This window comes from Monodelphis domestica, chromosome 4, assembly GCF_027887165.1.
Source record: "Monodelphis domestica isolate mMonDom1 chromosome 4, mMonDom1.pri, whole genome shotgun sequence".
NCBI lineage: Eukaryota > Metazoa > Chordata > Mammalia > Didelphimorphia > Didelphidae > Monodelphis > Monodelphis domestica.
Window position 1 is genome coordinate 85,697,516 of NC_077230.1, and position 25,458 is coordinate 85,722,973.

The 25,458-nt window shown below is 38.4% G+C and overlaps 1 protein-coding gene across 4 annotated transcripts in view; it reads right to left on the reverse strand.

The window, feature by feature from the left end:
* Positions 1-4,720: 4,720 nt before the first annotated feature.
* Positions 4,721-25,458, reverse strand: part of LOC100017669 (solute carrier family 15 member 2-like) — a 93,145-nt gene continuing 72,407 nt past the window's right edge. For all 4 annotated transcript variants that reach the window (XM_016433492.2, XM_016433490.2, XM_007494022.3 and 1 more), the window contains 8 exons: positions 23,272-23,406; positions 19,333-19,497; positions 13,461-13,507; positions 9,693-9,803; positions 9,394-9,490; positions 7,881-8,027; positions 7,487-7,591; positions 4,721-5,259 (listed from right to left, as the gene is read on the reverse strand). In XM_016433492.2, coding sequence (XP_016288978.1) covers positions 5,098-5,259; positions 7,487-7,591; positions 7,881-8,027; positions 9,394-9,490; positions 9,693-9,803; positions 13,461-13,507; positions 19,333-19,497; positions 23,272-23,406 — 969 coding nt within the window. In that variant the 3' untranslated portion in view covers positions 4,721-5,097. The remainder of the gene's footprint in view (positions 5,260-7,486; positions 7,592-7,880; positions 8,028-9,393; positions 9,491-9,692; positions 9,804-13,460; positions 13,508-19,332; positions 19,498-23,271; positions 23,407-25,458) is intronic.

Below are 25,458 nucleotides of genomic sequence, written 5' to 3' on the forward strand. Positions count from 1 at the left end.
TCTCACCTTCTCTGGTTAGATTATATCTTTTGAACTACTTCACACTTCTTTGTTAAGTTCACCTTTTGTTAGTTACTTGACCTTTTAGTGATTATTTTAACCTTTATAGGTACTTAACACCTTTTTGTATTCAGTTCTAAATATAGACTTAGCTCAATAGTTCTAGCTTTACTATAAGGTGAGAACTATGTACCTTCATTGTTCAATCAGGAGATTACAACTTTATCTTCCCCTAAAGTATGTCTAAGTAGGGTAGAGTAATGTAATGTACTACAAGACATTCCTGATTCTGTTAAAGAGTGTCTTCATTGTTGCAATCAGAAAGTAGCTAAATCAGATCTTCTAATGTATGGTCTGAGTAGGGTGGAGTAGTTTTAAAATTCACACTACCTGGCCTAGAGTTTTCTTAAAATTAATTTTATTACAATCAAATGTACCCCCTGTTGACCAACAGTGTAGGGTATCTTCTTTAGTAATATGCTGCCAATTATTGGATACTTACTAGTTTAGGTACAATGAACCAAAAACATATCCCCTGCTACCATGTTCTTTGGCAACTTTTTTTTGCAAGCCTGATTTCCCATAGTTAAAATAACTAAAATAACACATTGTTTTGAAGCCAAGAGCTTTCCTAGAACAGACAGACAGGTCCTCTCTTCAGTCATGGAGGTCACTCTTTCAAGGGAAAAAGAGAGCTCAAGGAAATCAGAAAAGGGAAAGGGCTCTCACTGCTGTCTGCAGAACCCAAACTGACTTGAGTCACAAAAGACCTTTGTTGGATCTTGGAGAGCGGGAGTGGCTTTTACTATCTGCCACCAATTACTATTAACTTTGAAAACCAGAAAGCAGTAATGTTATATCTGTTAACTCTAAATAAAACCAAACAGCAAAGTCTCCAATAAAGATGTTTATTCCTTGAGAGAAAATAAGACATATGAATCAGCACTTGGAATAAGGGTCAAGTTCAAAAAGAATTAACAGGCTTTTATAGTATTTTAAGAAATGGGTGAGGGAGTCTCGAGGATTGAGTAATAAGGGAGAAGCTTCTAGCAACAGGAGACATTCACCAACAGTTTGGAATGTAGATCAGGATGACTTCTATAATGATGGAAGACAGCTTACAGAGGCTCAGGGACCACTCAGGGTGGGTTTGAATCAATCTCTTGAAAAAACATCTGCAAGAGTATTTTCAGCGCATGTGTAATTATTGCCTTTTAAGTTCTGGTGATCCTCGCTAGTATCTGAAAAATATGGCTGGGCTAATAAATGACACAAAGCCAGTAGAGATAGGATCATACACAGACCCGCTGGAATTTTAATCATATTCAGAATTATATTCACAGGAGAAACAGGCTACATGAATAAAACTTGCCAACCAGTGGTTTATTGAAGGATATTCTTTGAGGGCAGTAGAAGTCTTATATTGGTATAGTGAAGCCCTTTTCTCTTAACATAAGAATCTCTGTAAAAGTTTTCCACCTGTCCTGAATATATGTCTGAATGTCCAAATCCCCCAAACTGAACTTTTCATCCTCTTTTATAGACCTTTCACTCTTGTGTCTCCTCCTCTAAATTTTCATGTCTACCAATCACAACAGAAGCTTTTCTCCAGGACTGCCCATTCTTTAGTTCTCACCTTCTCTGGTTAGATTATATCTTTTGGGGGGCAGCTGGGTAGCTCAGTGGATTGAGAGTCAGGCCTAGAGATGGGAGGTCCTAGGTTCAAATCTGACCTCAGACACTTCCCAGCTGTGTGACCCTGGGCAAGTCACTTGACCCCCATTGACTAGCCCTTACCACTCTTCTGCCTTGGAGCCAATACACAGTATTGACTCTAAGACGGAAGGTAAGGGTTTAAAAAAAAAAAGATTATATCTTTTGAGCTTAGGATACTTTGGAAGTATCACAGATGGAAGTGAGATGAAATTCTGTTCAGATCTGTCTCTCAAATTGTCTTTACCTCCTATCTAAGAGGGTAAAGGTTTGTACAAAGTCTCTGCTCAGTCAGAAAAGGTGGGGGGGGACAAGAATTCCCCAAGGGCTAGTGGAGAAGGGTAACTCCAGGTGTTTCTGAAGGAATTACAAAACCAAAAATAACTTTTCACATGGGCTAATGCCAGCTTACTTGGGGGCATAGGGGTGGGGATGGGAAGATTAGAAGGGTGAAGGATGATTAGGGGACAGAAGATATCTCATATGCTCTCCCTTTACACACACAATGTATCCCATATGACACAAAGCTGTTTGGATTTTTCTAGTTCCCTGTGATCAACTGAATGCAATGTTGAAAGTGGTATTCAGGGTTCATTCTCCCTAGCGCCATCTTTTGGGTTGAGCTGAGCATTATCACAGCTTTTGAAACAGGGAGGTATCTTCCATTTGGTTTAGGAATGGAAGCACAAAATAGTTCAATGTAAGAGGGAAAATAAAGTATCCTAAGGAATTTTTCTCCACTCTAATTTGATCACTGACAAAGGGGATGGCCTTGGGGTTTTCTTCCCAGTGGAGAACAATGGCTCCTTTGCTTTGCTTTCTCATTGGATTTTATATAAGTTAGCTGATTTAGTTTCCACTTCAGGACAGGTGGAAAACTTTTACAGAGATTCTTATGTTAAGAGAAAAAGGCTTCACTATACCAATATAAGCTACCTACAAATGCATACATTCTATCAAGCAATATTAATTCATTTACATCCAGGAAAAAAAAATGTGGTATTTGCAGATAAGTCAACAAGTCAAGGTAATAAATATTTATTAAGGGGCTACTATGTGCCAGCTAGGTAGAGAGCTTGACCTAGAATCAGGAAGACTTATTTTCCTGAGTTCAAATTCGGCTTCGGACACTTATTAGCCAAGTGAACCTCTGCAAGTCACTTAACGCTGTTTGCCTCAGTTCCTGAGTGTTCAAGAAAAGAACAATGAGAATTAGAATTTAGCTAATAAATTAGAAGCTTCCTAGAATAGGTGTAGCTTGAATAAAAGCCTGAAGTGTGAATAGAGGGGAAGAACACAAATGTTCCAGGGTTAATTGGACTGGAATGGTGAGCAACTGGGAGGAGGGAAACCATGTAAGATGCTCTTCTGAGCATAAGGGTCCAGGCATGTGGTCATGTGAGTCTGGCCCTAGTAGGAATGGCAATGAGGACCAATTCAAAAGAGATTACTGAGAAAGAATTGAAAGAACATGAGAGACTGGATAACAGAGGGTAGCAGAAAGGATGGGAAATAAAACTCAAGAACTTTCAGAGTAGTGATGGTGGCCTGTTTGGGCAGGGGAAGTGGGGAGATGTATGAACAATGGCTTTTCTGTAGATGGGGCTAACATCACTGTCTCCACTTGACAGATGTGAAAACTGAGGTACTAAATTACTTACCTAAAATTACAGTGCTGGTCAGTGGTAAAAAAGTTGTTTAAAAAAAAAAAGACCAACTCTCTCGACTCTTGTGCCAGTGGTCTTTTCATTTGAACATGCTTTTTCCTGGAGCCACTATATTCATTCCAGCATTTTCTTGTGCTTCCATTGTTTGAGAATTTGGAAACTGGAGGATGCCATTTGAGAAATCTGGATGGAGTTCAAAGAGAACTTTCCTAGCTAATATCAGGGAAATAGTATGAGTTGTTTCCCCCTTATATCCAAATTATTTCCTTCGCACTCCTAATCTGACTTCAATAGATTGAGAAACAGGATCCTTGAGGAGCCAACAATGAGTTTATGAATCCAGTAAACTCCAAACCTAAGTATAATATACTATATATGCATATGTATATCTCATATATAAATATATATACATGCACACATATATACATACACACAATATATAAACATACACATACACACACTTATTCACACTATAGGTATCTCCAAAAGGAACCTGAGCCTTTATATAATCATTTTCCCATTATTTGAAGATTTTGACATCAAACCATTGATGTGTCTCTGTAGAGTTAGCCCCAAGAGTGGTTTTAGTCTAAATCCCACCTCTTTCAAGAAGACTGCTCTGGCTACTCAAATACATAATTCATCGTTCCCTTCTTTGAATTCCTACTGCACAAATGGCCAATCTCTGCATGGCTCTCTAAATCAGCATTTCTGAAATTATGTCCTGTGGAACTCTGCTGTTGAATCTTTTAGTCCCCAAAATGTTTTTATTTAGACTTCCTTTTAGAGACAGTCATGGTCAAGAGTTTGGGGAGAAAAGTACAATTAATATATAATTTTAATCTTACTCTAAATTATATCTTTTAAATTTTTCATGCAAATGCTAGAAGTTAGTGAGTTGATACTTATTCTAATACATTTTTCTAAAAAATGAAAACCATAATTTGGCTTATATATTCTATGTTTTACTATTTCCTTTTTAAAGAGGCCTGACCAATGAGTTCACCTAGCCATAACCAGAAAAAACAAACCCAAGCATAGAAAGTCTTGGCAAAAATCATACATCCATGTTGTTTTGAATACTCAGCTAGATTATAAGCTCCCAGAGGCCAAGCCTTCTGTCCTACTTTGTATTCCCAAAGGGCCTAAAACCCAACTTTAGGCACACAGTACTTGCTACTTACCTGGTGAAAGTAATAAATTTCGATGTTTTCTAGGACTGTTCCCAACAACAACAACGACGACCTCTTAGCAAAGGACAAATATACATGAAAGTGTCCCTTTTTATCTGTGTTTGAGTCCCTTCCCTCCCCCACCTCCCAACTCCCCAAATCTCTAGAGCCAGTTACAAACCCATTAATGGGCACTTTATTATGCTCTTCATGTTCCTTTGGACAGCAAAGCAGTCATTATCTGCTCAAAATTCAGCCACATATTGTACTTATCATATAAACAAGAAGACCCAGTCACAGAATGGCCAGGGCCTTGACCGGAGTTATACAAAGAAGTGAAGACAAATCCAGCTGACTCTTCAGGCTTGTGTGAATGCTCCCTTCTGGAAGCCCTGATGTTCATCCCTCTATGGGAGCTGATTCCCTCTCATGCCACTGGCAGAGAGAAGGCTGTGCGGAGCCTTCAGCTGGAGGGAGACGGTTTCCCTCTAGGAATGTTGCACGAGACTGACAGAATAAGGGATTGGGTCTGGAGAATAGGGCTGTTAGAGCTGCTGGGACGCAAGAAGATCGCCAGGTTCTCCATCGGGAAATTCCTTGTGGCTTTTCTGCTTTCCCTGATTTAAGGGAATATAGTAGTAGCCCATAATGGAGAAGACGAAGCAGACGACAAACAGGAGGCCAGAAAAGAAGATGAATTCAACCCACTGAGAAAAGAGAAGGACAGCAATTGGTTAGAGGGTACAGCCATGGGTACATGGGAAGAGTGATTAAGAAAATTGGAAAAGCCCAGGAAATAAGCCAGTTCTCATCTGGACTCCATAGGAACCCAAGTAGAGGTCAAGGAAAAGAACAATTCCAAGAATTCCAACCCAGAAACCACAGGGAAGATTTGATGAGAATGGTGTTCATAGCTGTACAGGACAGAGATCTGCAACCCTCAAATGTCCATTTTATTTCCTGCTTAAGTTTGTAATAAAAACTTAAGAGATTTTTGAAAAAGTAAACAGTTCTCAAAGCTTGTTCCCCTGACAGGAAATACCTGTGTTAAAAGGACACCAGCTCTTCTCCATCAACAGGGTTTCTGGCTTCCTGCTCCATTGTGCCACCATTCTACTACAAGGGCACTGCACCTCTAATAAGCCATGATGTTTTTCTGGACCTGCCCCAGTTTTTTTCATGAGCAAATATGTGCCCCTCCCTCTCACAGGGACATTAGGAAGATAAAAAGATCTATAAAGTCTCAGAAAAAAAAATCCATGGAATATTAGTTGCCTCCACTAAGTTCCAAATAAGAGAAAATGAGATAAAAAGTAATTTTGGAGGCACCTGATTTAGATATAACAAACCGCATGATGGTGAGGGTTGCTCATTTTAGATAACGGAGAAGGTGAGGGGGAAAAGTTGTCTAAGTTCTTTTTGTGGAGGTTTCTAAGATCAGGGAGAAATTCATGGTAGAGCCATAGGACTGGAGAAACTGGAACCCCCTGCTTCTTGGATTCTGTCCTATGCTATCACAAAGACATCTAATGCTATCACCCCAGTGTTCCTATTTTTTATCCTTAAGAATGGACACAGTGGGAGCAGACTGCTTATCTGGATCCATTAGTCATGGGCAGAAGAAGAGGTATGAGAACCCTAGAGTCCAGCCCCAGACTCTACATTTCCATGCTTGTATTTCATGGCTCTGCTGACTCTATAGAATTATTAGTTGTTGAGAACACTTTTATCCCCTCTTTCTCCCCTGTGGAACAAGAATGAGATAATTCATGTATAACTCAGTGGAATTGGAATTGCTTGTCAGCTCTGGGGGGGAGAGAGAGAACATGAATCCTGTAACCATGGGCAAATATTTTTTAAAAATAAAATAAAATTTACATTAAAAAAAGAATAATGCCCTTACCACTCTTCTACCTTGGAGCCGATACAGAGTATTGACTCCAAGGCGGAAGGTAAGGGTTTAAAAAAAAAAAGAATAAGACAATGTCCACGATCCTTTAATAAACCCTTCAACAAAACAATCTCCTTCTTCAGCTTTGTCCCTAACCCAAATTATATATGTATGAATATATAGTGAATTTGACAATCTTCTATTTTACATACTAAGGTTTGGAGAGCGGCTAGAGAGAAGATAGGACTAGACACATCCAAGAACATGGCATAGTGGAAAGTAATATAGTCTAAGGAGAAAAAGTATGGTATTTGGAGTCAGAAAACCTAAATTAAAATCAGTAAAAATGTGTGACCTTAGATAAGTCACTTGGATGTTACCTCTCTGTGCCCAAGCTTCATCATCTGTAAAATGAAGATGCTTATACTTCCTACCTCACAGGATTATGATAATAAAATCATGAATTCTATCTTATTAGGCTACAAGTGAACAGTAAGAGACAGGGCAAGAGTTTTGCATTTTTGCAACTGCTCACAGGGTGGGGTGGGGGGAAACAAATTGACCTCCATCTCGTGAGAAAGTTCTCTTGCCTCTCAGTTGCAGAGCCATTTCCCCTCCAGTAACTGAGTGATGACAATGTATGGATGGAGCAATCTTTCTATTCTATATCAACATCCCGATACCACCCAGCACATTTTGCCTAGGTAAGCTCATCTAACTAGGAGAGCCCATGGAAGACCACACATCACACTGTGCACAATTTAAGTGGCAGAATTAAAAACCTGCTGAGGCTTAAGCATCAAAGAGCAACAATATAATTTCTTTTCAACCCTGACCTGCCATCTTAGAGTCAGTACCATGTACTGGAAGGGCACGAAAATGTGGTTTAAATGACTTGTCTAGAATCTCACATCCAGGTAATTTCTGAGGCCATATTTGAACCCAGAAACTCCTATCTCTAGGCCTCGGTCTTGATCCACTGATCCAGCCTCAACATTATAATTTTAACCAAAAGACTCATGACCCAGAACTTGGGATCGTACCTGTTTCAGAAAAACAGACCTTGCCACGATGACCACAATTAAGTTTCCTATGTAGACTGTCAGCAATCGGGCTGCTTGCAGCAATGACTTCATGCTGGGAGGAGACTGGAAAGGACACAAGAAAATGTAATGAACAAGGGCTCCTTGGGGTCTGTGTCTCAAAGAGAATGGACACACGACCGCCTTGCTATTTTGGCCTCAGACCACCCTGCTTCCCCCAAAGCCAGACCCCGTAGGCTGCATTAAAGCATCTCTGCTTACAGAGCTGGCTTTCTGTGCAGGGTCTCAGGGAAGGGGCACTCAGTTAAGGAAGTTTCAAGTCTCAAACTCACTGGCTCTGAATTCCCAATTCATCCCTTTCAGGTCCCCCAAGTCAGCTGCTACAAAGGCTTACCTCAGTGTAAGTGAATTCAAAGCTGGTGACAGAAAACATGACCTCCCCAGCTGTGATAAGCACATATTGTGGCATCTGCCACAAGATAGACACCTTGTTGGCTGGAATGTTCTTGGTTTTCCAAGCCCGAGGGCTCTGTCCAGACTTCTATAAAAAAGGAGACAGGAAAATGCATCGGGTAACTATCCCAATAACACACACTCATCTGCCAGCAACAGATACTGCTTTCTGATAGCTTTTTAGATGAGATAATTTTGAATTCATCAGATATCTTCTCCTCCAGGATCACTTCCAGATGAGAGAAAGCATTTGGCAACACTAGAAAATATAAGAGCTACTACATTACATTTCCTTCTTTCACTAAAATTCATGTTTTTGTTTCATTAAATTAATGTAGTTTTTAATGTGTTCAATGTAGGTGAAACAACAATTTGTCAGGAATAGAGGAAAATGAATGACCAGATCAACTCCAATCCTCTATTTTCTATTCTTGTAGAATGAAGCTTCCAGGGAACATATCCAAGCTGGGACTCAAACTCAAGTGAATCTAGAATCCCAATCCATTGTTCTTCCCACTAATCCCTGATGCCTCTCCAGGTATATTGATGGAAAGCTATATCAGCAGTGCCATCCTATTGCTATTGCTCTGGTTATGGTTAGGAGCCTAGCTTTATTTTTTATGATGCCCCCACACTTCTTTTTCTTTAGATTTTCTAAGCTGAAAGGTTTGTCATAGATCATTTTGTCCAATGCCCTCTTCTATAGATGAGGAAACTGATGTACAGAGATCAGAGAAAAAAATTTGTTCAAGGTCTCAGAATAGAAAGCAGCAGAGATAGGATTTAAAGCCAAGTCTCTCCTAATTTAATATTTTAACATTGCCTCCCTGGATGACAGTAAAGGATAATGGGGAATCTTGCCCATCCTTTACTCCTCCGAATAAAAGAAAAAAATCACAGACACAATATGGGGTCTAAGATATTTGTCCTACTTTTTTTGGACCCTGCTTTCTACTTTGGTCCCCTGTCCACAACTTCATTCCAAGAAGACAACCAAGAACATTTGTTCATTTGCCTTACTCCTGAAGGGAAAAAAGAAAAGAGAGCAACCCAGGCAATTAAAAGTGTGACCTTTGATACCTTCTCTTAATATTGCTGTATTGTCAGGAAAATGTGTTGTAGGCTTAGGAAGGCCATCTTTTATAGGGTTTCCATTTCTCTCTCTGTCCAGACTTTGTCTTTACTTTTCATCACCCTATATAATCTCTTGGCAGGGGACAGAGGACAGAAAAGTTGGGTGAAGATGCCTAGCTGTGCCTTCTGCCTTCAACCTTAGCTTCCTGGCATCTCTTTATTTATTTATAAATTATATATTTATATATATATATATATTTTATTTATATATTATATATATTTATATATATATATATTATAAATTATATATTTATATGATTCAAGGGCCAATTTTGTCTTCCACATCCAATTCCCTAGTTACTAGAAAGATGGCAGCTCACCTCAACAATGAAGACTGTATAGACTGCACCAAAGTCAAGCAGACCCAGGTCTAGGAAGAATTCCTCATCATCTGTACTGCACAATACATGATAATATCTAAGGGGTAGGGGAAGAGGAAAATATAGGATTAGAAGAGCCAAACTCTATAATCCAGGAAGAACAGTATTCCCATAATTGTGAGTGACAATGAACAGAGTAAGCAACTGCCTGGAAAATTGGGAGTTGGTCATACAGTATAACCAATGAAGCACTTTACAAATATCCCACCCCTCAGAACCCATGAGGTTAATCTACTTACTCTCCCCTTTCCAAAGTTATGTAAGCAGAGACATTATAGTTTCCACCAACAGTGAGAAAGTTGTCTTCGCCCAGGGAGATATTCACTTCCTTGCCCAAAGTGTTCACAAACCTGAAGATGGGGAGAGAAGCAGTGAAATTATGGTACCAGAAAGATTCTCACTGACACAGAAATAGAATTTGTGATCATCTCATTCATCAAGAATAAGTGATGCCAAAGTAGTCTCATTTACATTTTTTAAAATGAAGGAAAAAAGCATTTGTTAAATACCTGCTACATGCCAAATACTGTGCTAAACAATTACCCCCTTTGATCCTCACAACCATTCTTGGAATTAGGTGCTATTAGTATCCCCATTTTACAGTTATGGAAACTGAGGCAAAGATCTAGTGACTTGGCACAGGGTCGTACAGCTAGTAAATGTCTCAGCCTGGATTTGAACTAAGGTTCAAACCTTCCTGACTCCAAGCCCAGCACTCAATCCACTGATTGCCATTGATAGTTGCTCTGCATTTTGGACAGGATTACTAGACTAAGAGGACACAAGGAAGCTATAATCTATTATGCCTTGTTTTCAGCAAAGGATTGTACAAAAAGTTTCATGATATTCTTGTGAACAAGATGAAGAAATTTAAGATGGATGACAGCGCACAAGTTATATCTTGGTAGATTTCAGAACCCATTGAACCGACAGTGTTGGTATATTGAACAACCCAAAGGGAGGTCTTCAATGGCCAGCTGTCATGTTCAGTCCTTGGTCCTCTTCTGTTCAATATTTTATTAATGATTTGAAGTAGCCAATGCCAGTTACAAAACTGGTGGCTAATATGAGTCTTAGATGGAAAAAGAAAGGCTAAAGTAAGGGAATAAGCATTTATCAATTGCCTACTAGATACAAGGCACTGCACAAATGGATTTTTATTAACCCTGTGAAGTGTATGTTGTTATTATTCCCTTTTTAAAGTTAAGGGTCACAAAACTACTGCATGTCTGAAACTGGATTTGAACTCAGATCTCCCTTAATCCAAGTTTAAGGTTCTATCCACTATGCAATCTGGCTACTTAGCATATAGCTGGTATATTGAGTAACAGATTTGAACTCCAACGAGACTGACAGTTGGAAATGCAGTAAGCTATATCTAATAAGATGAAATTTAAATAAGGATACATGTAATAGAACCCTGCGTTTAGATTTGTTGTTGGTTTTTTAAATCAGTTGCTCAAGCACAGGATGAAACATGATAATTTCATGCAGGGAGAAAAGAACTTAGAGGTTTGCTGTAACATGAGGAGAACAATAGCACCTACTTCCCAGGGTTCTTATGAGGATAAAGGATGTAATATTTGTCAAGTGCTTTAATATAGGTTAGGCAATAGTAAAACATTAACAAATGTTTGTTTCCTTGGTCTTTTCTGTAGTACATTCTCTGTCCACTCCCCACTCCCTCAATCTCCTGCCCATATAATTATGTTTTAAAGTCCTTTGTGATTTCTGCTTCTGAAATATCTCTCATTTTTATACACTCTTCTTTATTCTCATTGCCACTCTTTTAGTTCATGCCTTCATTACCACTTAACTGGATTGTTACAATAGCCTCCCAACCCATTTTTCTGTTTCCAATTTCATCAGCTTCATCAGCACATTCCTTCTCTGTTCAACTCCCTTCAAATGACTCCTATGAAAATTCAAGTTCCTCCATATTCTTGCAAAAATTCTATCTTTATATTCTTAAAACCACTACTTAATTTCATATACACTATATATCAATAAGACTGGAATATACCTCTGATGTAATCCTACTAGGAAGATTTTCAGTCTTCAATCTCATCCCTACTACCCTCAATGGACTTTCTTGTTGTTGTTCAGTCCTTTCAGACATGCACAACTCATCCTGACTCCATTTGGGATTTTCTCAGCAAAGAACCTGAGTGGTTTCCCATTTCCTTCTCCAGCTCATTTTACAGATGAGGAAAATGAGGCAAAGAGAGTGAAGTGACTTGACTAGTGTCACACAGCTAGTATGTCTGCATCCAGATTTGAATTCAGGAAAATGAGTCTTCCTGACTCCAGGCCCATCACTCTATCCATTGAGCCACCTAGCCATCCCCATTGGACTTTACATTGCATTTTTTTGTGCTTCTTTTAGTTACTAATCATAAATTATTTTGAATTATTTTTATTGGTGCATGTATCATGTTCCCTTAATAGGTTGTGAGCTTCATGAAAATATGAAGCATATTTTATTTTAGGTAGATCCATGTATATAATCTCACACAAACACCATGCTGACTGTCCTAGGGTAATAAATGGAACTTAAAAGGAACATTTCAGCCTGACACAAGAAAAAAATTTCCCAATAGAAAGGTTTTCTAAGATGATGTTCATGAGGAATTAGTGAATTCCCCCTTGCCAAAGGGGTTTAAGCAAAGCTTGGATCATCACGGTGCAAAGAAGTCATATAAAAAAGGTTCAAACCTTGGGTAGATGTTGGACTTGATGACCTCTGAGGTGCTTTTCTCAACTCTGGTACTCTCTGGTGCTGGTAAAGGTTTTTTATATATCTCTCCAGGATACTTATCAGCTGCTTTCCCGTTTTGGTGAGTATACAAAAATAGACAAACTGAAGGAGGAAGGATTTGGGCAGCAGGGCACAGGGGGCCTCCTGGATGGGGAGGCTAATCTCTCCAACACTGGAGTCTGTCATGACCGCTCTGGGACACTTCATCGGGAATGGTAGCTTAGCATAATAGGCAATATTGAACTTAAGGGTTAGGAGACTTGGGTTCAAATTCCACCAAAAAATACTTTCTATGGATGTCTCTTAAGGACCACTTAGAGTTTCCATTTCTATATAAAGTGAGGTTACTACTAGCTGGAACAATGGATAAAGTACTGGGCCTGGAGTCAGAATATTTGTTAGTTCAAATCTGGCCCCAGACACTTACTAGCCAGGTGATCTTGGACAAATCACTTCACCCAGTTTGCCTCAGTTTCCTACTCTGTAAAATGAGCTGCAGAAGGAAATGGCAAACCATACTAGTATCTCTGCCAAGAAAACTCCAAATGGGGTCATAAAGAATCAGACATGAATGAAACAACAAAAAAGAGAGAGTAATAATACTTGTGTCCATACCTTACAGGTTTTTATAAGTGAAGTATTAGGGATTGTAGCAGAAACCAGCACTGGATTAAGCATCAAAAGAGCTACAATCTGGGGCAGTGAAGTGGATCACTGGATTGATAGGCAGCCCTGGAGATAGAAGGTCCTAATTCAAATGTGACCTCAGCCATTTCCTAGCTGTGTGATCCTGGGCAAGTCACTTCACCCTCATTGCCTAGCCCATACCATTCTTCTGCCTTGGAACCAATACACAGACAGTAATCATTCTAAAATGGAAAGTAAGGATTAAAAAAAAGAGAGCTGCAATCAAATCTCTGCTGTCTGTGTCAAATCTCCTTACTGTCTGTGTGATCTTGGGTAAACCATTTGAACTCTTTGGGCCTCAGTTTCCTCACCTTCAATATAAGGTGACAGAATGATACAACCTTTAAGTTGTCTTCCAATTCTCTCTTCTATGATCCTAAGCCAACCTCCTGCCTTTTAGTGCTGCCCTTCCTGCCCTTTCATTTCCCAGGGAAATGCTTGTTGTTTCCCATGCTACAGACACTTCAGAAGTGACCATCCCTGCTAAGTTTATCTACCTGCACCCCTATAGATGAAACTCAGAACATGCCCCTGGCATCTAGGAATCTCCTGAAATACATACCTCACAGCTGCCATTCCATTGACTGGTTTGGTTCCAATGTCTTTTATCTGTAACAAGTAAAACCCAGTAAATTTACTTACATGACTACAATCTTCAAAATGAAGTGTGGTAAGGAATTAATTTTTTAAAAACTATTTAGCAAAACTAAGCAATATCTAGGGGAAAAGCTGACATAGACAGTGGTCTACACTTGTATGTAACAAATCAGTGTCTTGCATAGAAATCTGGGGGAGGGTGCCTTATTGTAAAATGATTATTGTGATAGAATGTATAAGAGTTTAGTCAGGTATCTTTGCACTAATGAGCCCAAAGCACCCCTATAACCCTAAAATACTTCTCTTACAACAATAAGATGACTCAAGCAAAAAAAAAAAACAACCCAATGCATTGGCCTCATATGAAAATGTATGTATTATTCTGCCATTATAGTCTGTCGCCTCTCAAACAATAGAAGGGAAGTATGATTCATCATCAGTCTTCTAAAGTTCTGACTGGTCATTGATCAATATTCTTAATTCTTTCAGATTTGTTTTTCTTTACAATGTTATATAAATTATTCCTCCTGGTTCTGTTCACCTCACTGCATCAGTTCATGAAAATCTTTTCAAGTTTCCTGTCTTTCCCAATATCTTGTGGCACAAAATATTCCATCATATCTTACGTGTCATGATTTGTTTAAGCACCCTCCAATTGATGAGCATCTATTCTGTTTTCAGTTCTTTGCTACAACAAAAAAAAGGCTACCACCAACATTTTTGTACATTTGGATCATGATCCTTGCCCTCTTTCTATAATCTCTTTGAGGAATAAGACTCATTCTGGTTTTGCTGGGTGAAGGGGTAACAGGTTTAGTGACTTTTGGTCATACTTTCAAATTGCTTTCCCAAATGGTCCAATTCACACTCCATCAATAGTACATTAAGGAGGAATGGCTGAACAAATTGTGGTACATGTTGGTGATGGAATACTATTGTGCTCAAAGGAATAATAAAGTGGAGGAATTCCATGTGAACTGGGATGACCTCCAGGAAGTGATGCAAAGTGAAAGGAGCAGTACCAGAAGAACATTGTACACAGAGACTGATACACTGTGGTACAATTAAATGTAACAGACTTCTCTACTAGCAGCAATGCAATGACCCAGAACAATTTGGAGGAATTTATGAGAAAGAATGCTATCCACATCCAGAGGAAGAACTGTGGGAGCAGAAACACAGAAGAAAAACAACTGCTTGCTCACATGGGTCGATGGGGATATGATTGGGGATGTAGACTCTAAACTATCACCCTAGTACAAATATCAATAATATGGAAATTGGTCTAGATCAATGACACATGTAAAACCCAGTAGATTTTTCTTGTTGGCTATGGGAAGAGGGGAGGGAAAGAACATGAATCATGTAACTATGGAAAAAGATTCTAAATTAATTAATTAAATAAAAATTTCCAAAACTTAAAAAAAGTAAATAGTACATTAGGGAGTCTGTTTTCTAAAGCCTTTAAGTAATTCTCATATTCCTTTTTTGTTGCCTTTGCTGAAGGATATAAAATAATCTATTTAAATTATGTGCACTTATTTATATTACCCACACAATCCAGGAGGAACTATGCAGATGGTGTCAAAGTTTCAAAGGACCACAGATTTAAAGCTCAACAAGAGGCCATGGAATTCAGCCCCCCTTTTTTCCCTGAGGCACAAAGATATTATGTGATTTGCCTAGAGAGTCACACTGTTATGTAAGTTCCTCTTTTAGTATTAAATACCTTGTCAGCTCAAATCTTGTCATTTGCCATATTTCCTACTTTATGAAACCTCAAGGAGTATAAAGTATAACTTGGGGAAAAAATGATAAACAAAAACTTTTTATTTTCATTTTGACATAAAAATAAAAAATTATTTTGCATACATTTTGGTTCTTAAAAAATATTATAACCATTACAAGTGATCCTCATTATTTTCAATTTCATATTTTCAAATTTACCTACTCATAAAAATTTATTTTTAACCCTAAAACCAATACTCGTTTCATTTTCTTTTTTTTTTACTTTTAAACATTATTTTATTTGGTCATTTCCAAACATTATTCATTGGAAACAAAGATCATTTTCTTTTCTTCTCCCCCCCCCCCCGCCACCCCTCCCATAGCCGATGTGCAATTCCACTGGGTATCACATGTGTCCTTGATCCAAACCCTTTTCCATGTTGTTGGTATTTGCATTAGGGTGTTCATTTAGAGTCTCTCCTCAATCATATGCCCTCAACCCCTGTAGTCAAGCAGTTGCCTTTTCTCGGTGTTTTTACTCCCACAGTTTGTCCTTTGCTTGTGGATAGTGGATTTTCTCCTAGATCCCTGCAGATTGTTTAGGGACATTGCATTGACACTAATGGAGAAGTCCATTACGTACGATTGTACCACAGCTTATCAGTCTCTGTGTACAATGTTTTCCTGGTTCTGCTCCTTTCACTCTGCATCACTTCCTGGAGGTTGTTCCAGTCTCCATGGAATTCCTCCACTTTATTATTCCTTTGAGCACAATAGTATTCCATCACCAACATACACCACAATTTGTTCAGCCATTCCCCAATTGAAGGGCATCCCCTCATTTTCCAATTTTTGGCCACCACAAAGAGTGCAGCTATGAATATTCTTGTACAAGTCTTTTTTTCCTTATTATCTCTTTAGGGTACAAACCCAGCAGTGCTATGGCTGGATCAAAGGGCAGACAGTCTTTTAGTGCCCTTTGGGCATAGTTCCAAATTGCCCTCCAGAATGGCTGAATCAATTCACAACTCCACCAGCAATGAATTAATGTTCCTACTTTGCCACATCCCCTCCAGCATTCATTACTTTCCTTTGCTGTCATGTTAGCCAATTTGCTAGGTGTGAGGTGATACCTCAGAGTTGTTTTGATTTGCATCTCTCTGATTATAAAAGATTTAGAACACTTTTTCATGTGCTTATTGATAGTTTTGATTTCTTTATCTGAAAACTGCCTATTCATGTCCCTAGCCCATCTATCAGTTGGAGAATGGTTTGATTTTTTGTACAATTGATTTAGCTCTTTGTAAATTTGAGTAATTAAATCTTTGTCAGAGGTTTTTGTTATGAAGATTGTTTCCCAATTTGTTGCTTCCCTTCTGGTTTTAGTTACATTGATTTTGTTTGTACAAAACCTTTTTAATTTGATGTAGTCAAAATTATTTATTTTACATTTTGTGACTCTTTCTAAGTCTTGCTTGGTTTTTAAAATCTTTCCCTTCCCAAAGGTCTGACATGTATACTATTCTGTGTTCACCTAATTTACTTATAGTTTCCTTCTTTATATTCAAGTCACTCACCCATTCTGAGTTTATCTTGGCATAGGGTGTGAGGTGTTGATCCAAACCTAACCTCTCCCACACTGTCTTCCAATTTTCCCAGCAGTTTTTATCAAATAGTGGATTTTGGTCACAAAATCTGGGGTCTTTGGGTTGGTCATAGACTGTCTTACTGAGGTCACTTACCCCAAATCTATTCCACTGATCCTCCTTTCTGTCTCCTAGCCAGTACCAAATTGTTTTGATGACCACTGCTTTGTAGTATAGTTTGAAATCTGGGACTGCAAGGCCCCCTTCCTTTGTATTTTTTTTTTCATTATTTCCCTGGATATCCTTGATCCTTTGTTGTTCCAAATGAACTTAGTTATGGTTTTTTAATTCAGTAAAGAAATTTTTTTGGTAGTTCAATGGATATGGTGCTAAATAAGTAAATTAATTTGGGTAGGATTGTCATTTGTATTATGTTAGCTCATCCAACCCATGAGCAATCAATGTTTTTCCAATTGTTTAGATCTAGTTTTAACTGTGTGGAGAGTGTTTTGTAGTTGTGTTCATATAATTCCTGTGTTTGTCTCGGCAGATAGATTCCTAAGTTATTTTATATTGTCTAGGGTGATTTTGAATGGAATTTCTCTTTCTAATTCTTACTGCTGAAATGGGTTAGCGATATATAGAAATGCTGATAACTTATGTGGGTTTATTTCGTATCCTGCAACTTTGCTAAAGTTGTTGGTTATTTTGACTAGCTTTTTGGTTGATTCTCTAGGATTCTTTAAGTAAATCATCATATAATCTGCAAAGAGTGATAGCTTGGTCTCCTCAATGCCAATTTTAATACCTTCAATTTCTTTTTCTTCTCTAATTGCTACTGCTAGTGTTTCTAGTACAATGTCAAATAATAGAGGTGATAATGGGCATCCTTGTTTTACTCCTGATCTTATTGGGAAGGCTTCTAGTTTATCCCCATTGCAGATGATGTTTGCTGATGGTTTTAGATATATACTGTTTGTTTATTATTTTTAGGAAAGGCCCTTCTATTCCTATACTTTTTAGTGTTTATTCATTTCATTTTCCTAGTCATGTAGAGTGGCAAAATATCTAACTTACATATTACACATGTTCGCAGCTGAAATTAAGTGAGGGAAACGGCCTTATTTTTGCTTTTACAATGTAAAGAAGGCCCATTTCTCAGTCTATTTGGTGGCCACATTTTTCATCTTTTTATGCTTTTTGTTGATGACATGCCATTTTAAAAGCCCCCCAAATATTCTGCTTAAGTACTGCCTTGTGTTGCTAAGTGCAAGAAAGCTGTGAGGCATCTTCAAGAGAGATACCCATGTGAGGTAGGCTTTCTCTGGGTACCAGCAAGAGTGCTGCTAGCTATGAGGTCAGTGTTAATGAATCAATAACATGGTACAGTCAGAAAAAGGAAGAGGAAATTCTTGATCTGGATGTGAGGTCGCTCTAGAAAGTCCTATAGTAAATGTTGTGACCACAGCTTCATAGGAACCTATGGCTGCATTTCTCCTAGAAGCAATGGTTCACTAGTGAATAATTCAGTATTTGTGAGGATTTTAAAGAACATAACTACCATGAATGACAAGAAATCAACTTTACTTAAGAGTATTTCATAAACCTTTAAACCTACTACTACAAGTAATTTTTCTGAAAGCATAATTGGCACTGTGACATAAGCTTAATCTAATATTTTTTCCTTAAAGTACTTAGATATTAACCCCTTAACTTTCATATGGAAGTATTGATGCCATAGCATTATGTCTGATCAAATTTAATATAATATAGTTTCCTGTGTCTGTTTTTTACCATTGCCTTGAGATTATGACTGCGACCTCTAGTATTTTTATTTTTTACTTCATTGGAAGCATAATTAATTCTGCTCCAGTCGCACAATTGTGTGAATCTTGATGTTTATTATAAGTAATATAATATTATAGGATTCTGCTTTCTAATCTCTTCTGCTATCCTCCTCCATTTTATGGGTGAAATATTATGTTAATGTGCGTATTGTCTCCTCAACTCTACCTTCCAGGGATCCAATAGGTGGCTCAGTGGGTTGAGAGTTGGATCTAGAGGCAGGAAGTCTTGTGTTCAAATTTGGCCTCAGTGTGTATTGGTTCCATTGCCTAGCTCTTACAGCTCTTCTACCTTGGAACCTATACACAGTATTGATTCTAAAACAGAAGATAAGGATTTTTAAAACAAAAAACTACCTTCCTGCTCATATTATGCCCCTATTCTCTCTGTCTCTGCCTGTTTGCTTACTGAGTTTACTGTATTTCTATACCAATCTTGTGTGTGCGTGTGCTTATGTTTAAGCCCTCCTTTGACCAGTTTAGATAAAAATGAAGTTCAGAAAGCATCTTCTCTCTGCACTTTTCCCATGTTTGTATATGTACTTTTCTGGTGCTCCACATTTATGCTAATACCAAGTCTCTTGTCCTTCATTTCTTTCCCTTCCCTCCTTTTTTCCTACTCCCTTAAGCCATCAAAACCACCCTTGATTGTGTAATTAATTTTCTCTATGGGCCTTACCAAAATACTGGAGACTCTGCTTCCATTGCCATGAATGACCAGACTGTATCGGCTCTTCTCTTCCACCACATGCTCAGTGTTGACAGATGAGCTACGGGACTGTAGCTGAAATTGGAAGCTTTGGCTCTCAGTGTTCAGAAGGAGTTTGGAATATTTTGGAGTTTGCTGTACAGAAAGCAAATGTGAGCTCATTAGGTCTTCCATCTTTATTCCCTTCTGGGAATCATGTGAGCATGAAGGGATGGAGAGATAGAGTGCAGAGATATATGGAGTGGGGTCCTTAGATCAGTCCAAATGGCAAAGGCACTTTGTAATCTTCTTTCCATCTATTCAGTCCTTTAGATCTCCAATAGAGGATGAGCAGAACAACCCTTCCTCCAACCCGGGCCATTTCAGAGCTACATCCAGAGCTGGTATAAAACTGCCTCCCCATCTCAGGCTGCCCCAGAGCCCTCCATCAACATTCTCCTTTTGGCCACTTCATGAAACACTTCCTCTTAGCATCACTCCCTACTTCTACCAAAGGAAACCCCAAATCTCCATTCCATATCATCCAACATGTCTGAAGAGTGTTGACACCAAGTCAGTGGGCCATTTTATACCATTAGGTGACAGCATCAATATGGTTATAGGCCTCCTGGAAACTACATCAATTAAGATGGAACTTATCCTTAGCCCCCAAAACCACTCCAATTCTGATGACCAAATCCTTGTCTTTTAGGGGAAGACCTTATCTATCCTTTATGGAGGTGACAGATAGTAATCCTATCACAGGGGGATAATGGATTGAGCCAGGTGGTAGGGAGCAACCTTGAAGAGTGAGTCTGATGGATAGGGTCTGCCAAATGAAAATTCTCAATCTCTGTTAGATACAAAGTCCCACTAATTATTGGCAGGGGTGGCAGGGAGGGAAGTAAAGCTAATAGGAAACAAGAGAATGCTCTAAACTTATTCTGTATCAGCCTATATTGTATCCTAGCACAGTGCTATGTTTTTAATGAGCATTTACTGAATGTTTATTGCCTACTGATTTTTGCTTAAAGTATAAATAGTAATAGAAAAGGGTACGTTATAATGTTTAACAACCAGCTGCATGAAATACTTTTATGTTTGATCAACATTATTGACATTTTGATGTAACTTCTATGTTTATTCAACATTATTGACATTTTCTCCATCGCTTTGTAAAGACTAATCAATAAAATAATACATCAAACCCGAGAAAAAAATCTCCATTCCAATTTTTCTTTTCTATTGATGGTGGGGCAGTCGTAGCTTTTCAGGGTAGACAACCCAAAGAACTCTTGGGGGTTTGCCATCAGTCAGTCCTATCACTATACCCTTAGGACCTTCTGTCCTGCTTCTGAGCCCTCCTATATGTGTTGTCTCACCCTGTTAGAGGGTGAGCTCCTTGACAGCAGGGATCATCTTTTTTTAATTCCTTATTATTACAAATGCTAAATAGAGCACTTAGAACATAGTAGGTGTTTAATAAATGCTTTTTCATTCCTTCATTAAAAACTAAACATAGAAGCAGCCAGGTAGTGTAGGGGTTAGAGTGCTCTTCTTGGAGTCTGAACTAGAAGAGTTCCTGGCTGGGACACTTATTAGCCCAGTGACCATGGGCAAATTACTTAATCTACCTCAGCTTCAGCTTCTCCACCTATAAAATAAGGATAACAACAGCATCTATTTCACAGGACTGTTGTTGAGGACCAAAAGAATTATCATATATAAAGTGCTCTGCAAACTTGAAAGCATTATACAAATGCTAGTTACTATTGTTATACAAATTTATTTTACTTTTATGAATTCTGCATTCAGTTTCTCAAATACAAATACTAATAAGGAAACCTGTAATTTCTGAGGTTTGGTGTCCCCCTTTTTATTCCAGTTAAAGGCAAATTCAAATTAATATCTCTTCATATCTGCCTCCAACATTTCCATTTATACTTGACTTTGTTTTGCATTTCAATAAATAGGCAATGGAAAAATAGATCTTTGAAGGGATAAATTTTATTGCAGTAAAAATCCTCTAGTAAATTGCTGCAATTTGCAACTATGAAGATTCAAATGGAATGAAAAAGCAAATAAGAACTTAAAATCAATCACAATCTTTACTCTAATATCATTTGATGGCAAATCATCAGCCTGTTGTACAAAGAAGGGAATACCTCTTCCCCTTCCTCTGCTCCTCTTAGTTTAATATGCTTTTGATAATCAAAACACTACTTTATGGAGTGATGCCATGCTAGGAAGTGCAGAAATTTCTGATGGCTTCACTTCAGCAGTCACAGTGATCTGTTGTTATACTTACTGCTTCTTTTGGTTCACAGATGTTGTGAGTCCTTATTATTAAATATTAATGTCGAGTGCCTTTTAATGGTTCGGATATTGTCATCCTGCCTTAAAAGTTGATAAGTCATGGCATGCCACACCGATACATCCAAATTTTGGACCTTATACATGACTTAAGCCCCATGACATTAGCTATAGTGGCATAAACTCACCTAGTTCAATTCTATAATTTCAAGTAAAAGCTAAATTTTATACCAAAAATGAGAGGAGGGGCAGCTAGGTGGCTCTATGGATAGATAAAGATGAGAGGCCCTGGGTTCAAATCTGTCCTCAGTAACTTTCTGGCTGTGTGACCCTGGGGTAAGTTACTTAACCCTAATTACCTAAGCCTTCTTACTTAGTATTGATTCTAAGACAGAAGGTAAGGCTTTTTTTTTTTAATAAGATGGTTGTACTAGATGGTCTCCAGTTCTAGTATCCTATGGTTTTGTTTCACACTCAGTCTAACATGGATTGACTTTGCTCTACTTTTGTTTTAGTTCCCTAATTTAAAGAAGGAATATTAATAATTCTCATCACCTGCTCTATTGTTCAAAGGTGCTTAGGGCAAAGATTCCTACCTAGAGGTCCATGGATCCCTAAGAAATCACTGGATAGATTAAAGGAAATCCATCGATTTGGATGGAGAAACCACATTTTTATTTCAATATAACTGCTTTCTTTTTAGTCAGTTATATTGTATTTTATTTAATATGTTTAAAAAAATTATTCTGAGAAAGGGTCCATAGGCTTAGCCACACTGACAAAGAGACTGATGACAAAAAGGTGAAAAGAAAAGAAAAGAGAGAGAAGAGAAAAGAAAAGGAAAGGAAAGGAAAGGAAAGGAAAGGAAAGGAAAGGAAAGAAAGGAAAAGGAAAGGAAAGGAAAGGAAAGGAAAGGAAGGAAAGGAAAGGAAAGGAAAGGAAAGAAAGGAAAGGAAAGGAAAAGGGAAAGGGAAAGGAAAGGGAAAGGAAAGGAAAGGAAAGGAAAGGAAAGGAAAGGAAAAGGAAAGGAAAGGAAAGGAAAGGGAAAGGGAAAGGAAAGGAAAGGGAAAGGGAAAGGAAAGGAAAGGAAAGGGAAAGGAAAGGAAAGGAAAGGAAAGGAAAGGAAAGGAAAGGAAAGGAAAGGAAAGGAAAGGAAAGGAAAGAAAGGAAAGGAAAGGAAAGGAAAGGAAAGGAAAGGAAAGGAAAGGAAAGGAAAGGAAAGGAAAGGAAAGGAAAGGAAAGGAAAGGAAAGGAAAGGAAAGGAAAGGAAAAGGAAAGGAAAGGAAAGGAAAGAGAAAGGAAAGAAAAGAAAAGAAAAGAAAAGAAAAGAAAAGAAAAGAAAAGAAAAGAAAAGAAAGAAAAGAAAAGAAAAGAAAAGAAAAGAAAAGAAAAGAAAAGAAAAGAAAAGAAAAGAAAAGAAAAGAAAAGAAAAGAAAAGAAAAGAAAAAGAAAAGAAAAGAAAAGATATGATTCCCTGTTCTAGAGAGACCAGTCAGTTCAGATGCATTGGGATGTTTGACTGAAGTGTGATACCTGACAATGATGATGGGAGGACACAATGCAATCAACCCACCCCACACTGTCACATCGCATTTCCCCCCTTTGCTCTCCCTTTACCTGAAAGGACCTCATGGGCTTTGCTAACAAGGTGTTGCTCTGATTGTTCTGCAATGTCATCTTCACATCTGATTTTGCGAGATTTACGATCTGTAGGAAGCTTTCTCTGTCAGCTGGTTCGGCTGGAGCCATTCTCTAAGGACAGGAGCCTTGTGTCAGAGCCAGGAGAAGACATTTATGGTACTATTTTGATAGCTCAAAGCTCAGCCCTGACCCTTTCAGTCTGCCCATCCCAGGAGCCCTAACCCCATGACTAACCACCTCTGAATAATTTTTCCATTTTTCCTTTCTTTCAACCCTCCTTTCTCTATTCCCCAATATTCCCCCCATCCAATATAGCACCAGATAATACTGATTCTTTCTTCACTAGGTTCTTAGGTTCATATCTTACTTTTCCATGTTCTCTCCTTATTGATATTTCTTTACAGGGTCTGTTTGCCTTGTTTTGGACCTCTGCTGGGACCATTCAGCCTCCCACAATCTTGTGGACTCATATTTTAAAGCACAAGAACAGTTCTACTAATGCAGGTCCACACTTATATACAAAGGAAGATGGAGGAGCTGAGAAAGGCAGGTAAGGTTTTATGAAGGAGGCATCTAAAGAAATTGACTTTTGCTGAACTTGACCCTCATGTAAGGGATGCAAAACAAGTGATGTGAGGTTCTCTCTCTAAAAATAAGTATGTGAATTTTATTCACCCCCAAGTACAAATAAATAAGGTAGCTTAAAAGTGTTAAGGAGCAAGCTCAAAGCCAAGCCATAAAAAGGTAATGGCGGGGGTGGGGGGGGGGAACATGTGGGAGATCAGTGGATTGAGAGCCAGGCCTAGAGACAGAAGGTCCTGGGTTAAAATCTGACCTCAGACACTTCCTAGCTGGGTGACCCTGGGTAAGTCACTTAACTCCTATTGCTTAACCCTTACCACTCTTCTGCCTTGGAGCCAATACACAATAATGACTCCAAGATGGAAGGTAAGGGTTTAAAAAACTGGTAATGATCACTTGTCAATCATCAGCTGGCACTTTAGGAGAGATCATTTGATACAGAGACCTTTTGCACACTGTTGAACCTGATTCTGGAACCGCCTTAGATATTAACTTCTCAGCATCTTCCCTCCCCCGAATGTCACCAATGTCTATCATGCCAGTTCCTTTCTGCTCATATTTGGGTTTTGGAAAAATCTAGATCAAGGTTTCTCCAGGAATCACTGTTTCTTTTGCACCTGTTTCCTCTATTTTTCCAAGTATGGTTTCAGCATTCATAGCTCTGAACTCTCTTCACAGGGTTCTACTTGGGAAAGCCATTTTTGTTTTAGCCAGGAATTAATTCATTTAGCTTTTCCTCAGTAAATTCCCCATGTAAGACTGCTCTGACAATGGATTTCTGGAGCCAGGGCCCTGCCCTTTCAAGGTTATCACCAGATTTTAGCTTCATTAACTCTAAATATAGCAACTACTCCCTGGAGGCCTTTGTCTTTGTGCTTTTAGCAAGGGAGGCATGTCCTATTTTTTTTTCATACTTGTGGTCTAGATTTCTTTGATCACCCAATTTTCACAAACTTTTCTCAGAGGTAGTTAGTTACCAGTTCTTCATGCTTCAATATAGCCTTTTGACAACCTCACGAAGGAATTGGGCACCCATTCTCCAAGGCACTATGCCTAAACTATTTACTGGCTAGAAAATAATTTCAGTGTTCCCAATATTATTCTCATTTGAACCAGGTAGTCATAATGAAATTGCCTGAAATTATCATGGACATGTGCCCAACAGGGCAGACCCTTCCTGTGCCTTCACAACCATCTCTATACCTCAATGATGTTTATTTCTAAGTACAATCCTAATTTCCAAGCACATTGTTTATAATGAGCATTGTATATCTTGCCTTCTTAGTTGGTAGGAAGGGGGTGAGAGAAGGGAGATATTTTGGAATAGAAGACAATTTTTTTTAAAAATTCCAAACACATTCCTCAAATATTATGCCCTTCTCTGTTTCTAAACCAAGATTATAAAATGGTGAGATTTTCTGTGCAGCCTGGTTCTCTTATTTTAATGGACCTTGGCTTCATGGTTTATTAATTCTCTTCTTCAAAACCAAAACCAATTATGATCTTAGTTTCCTCCACAAACATAGATACCTTAGTTGTTGCAAAGCATTTAGAAATCTGAGTGGAGAAGTAATCTACAGC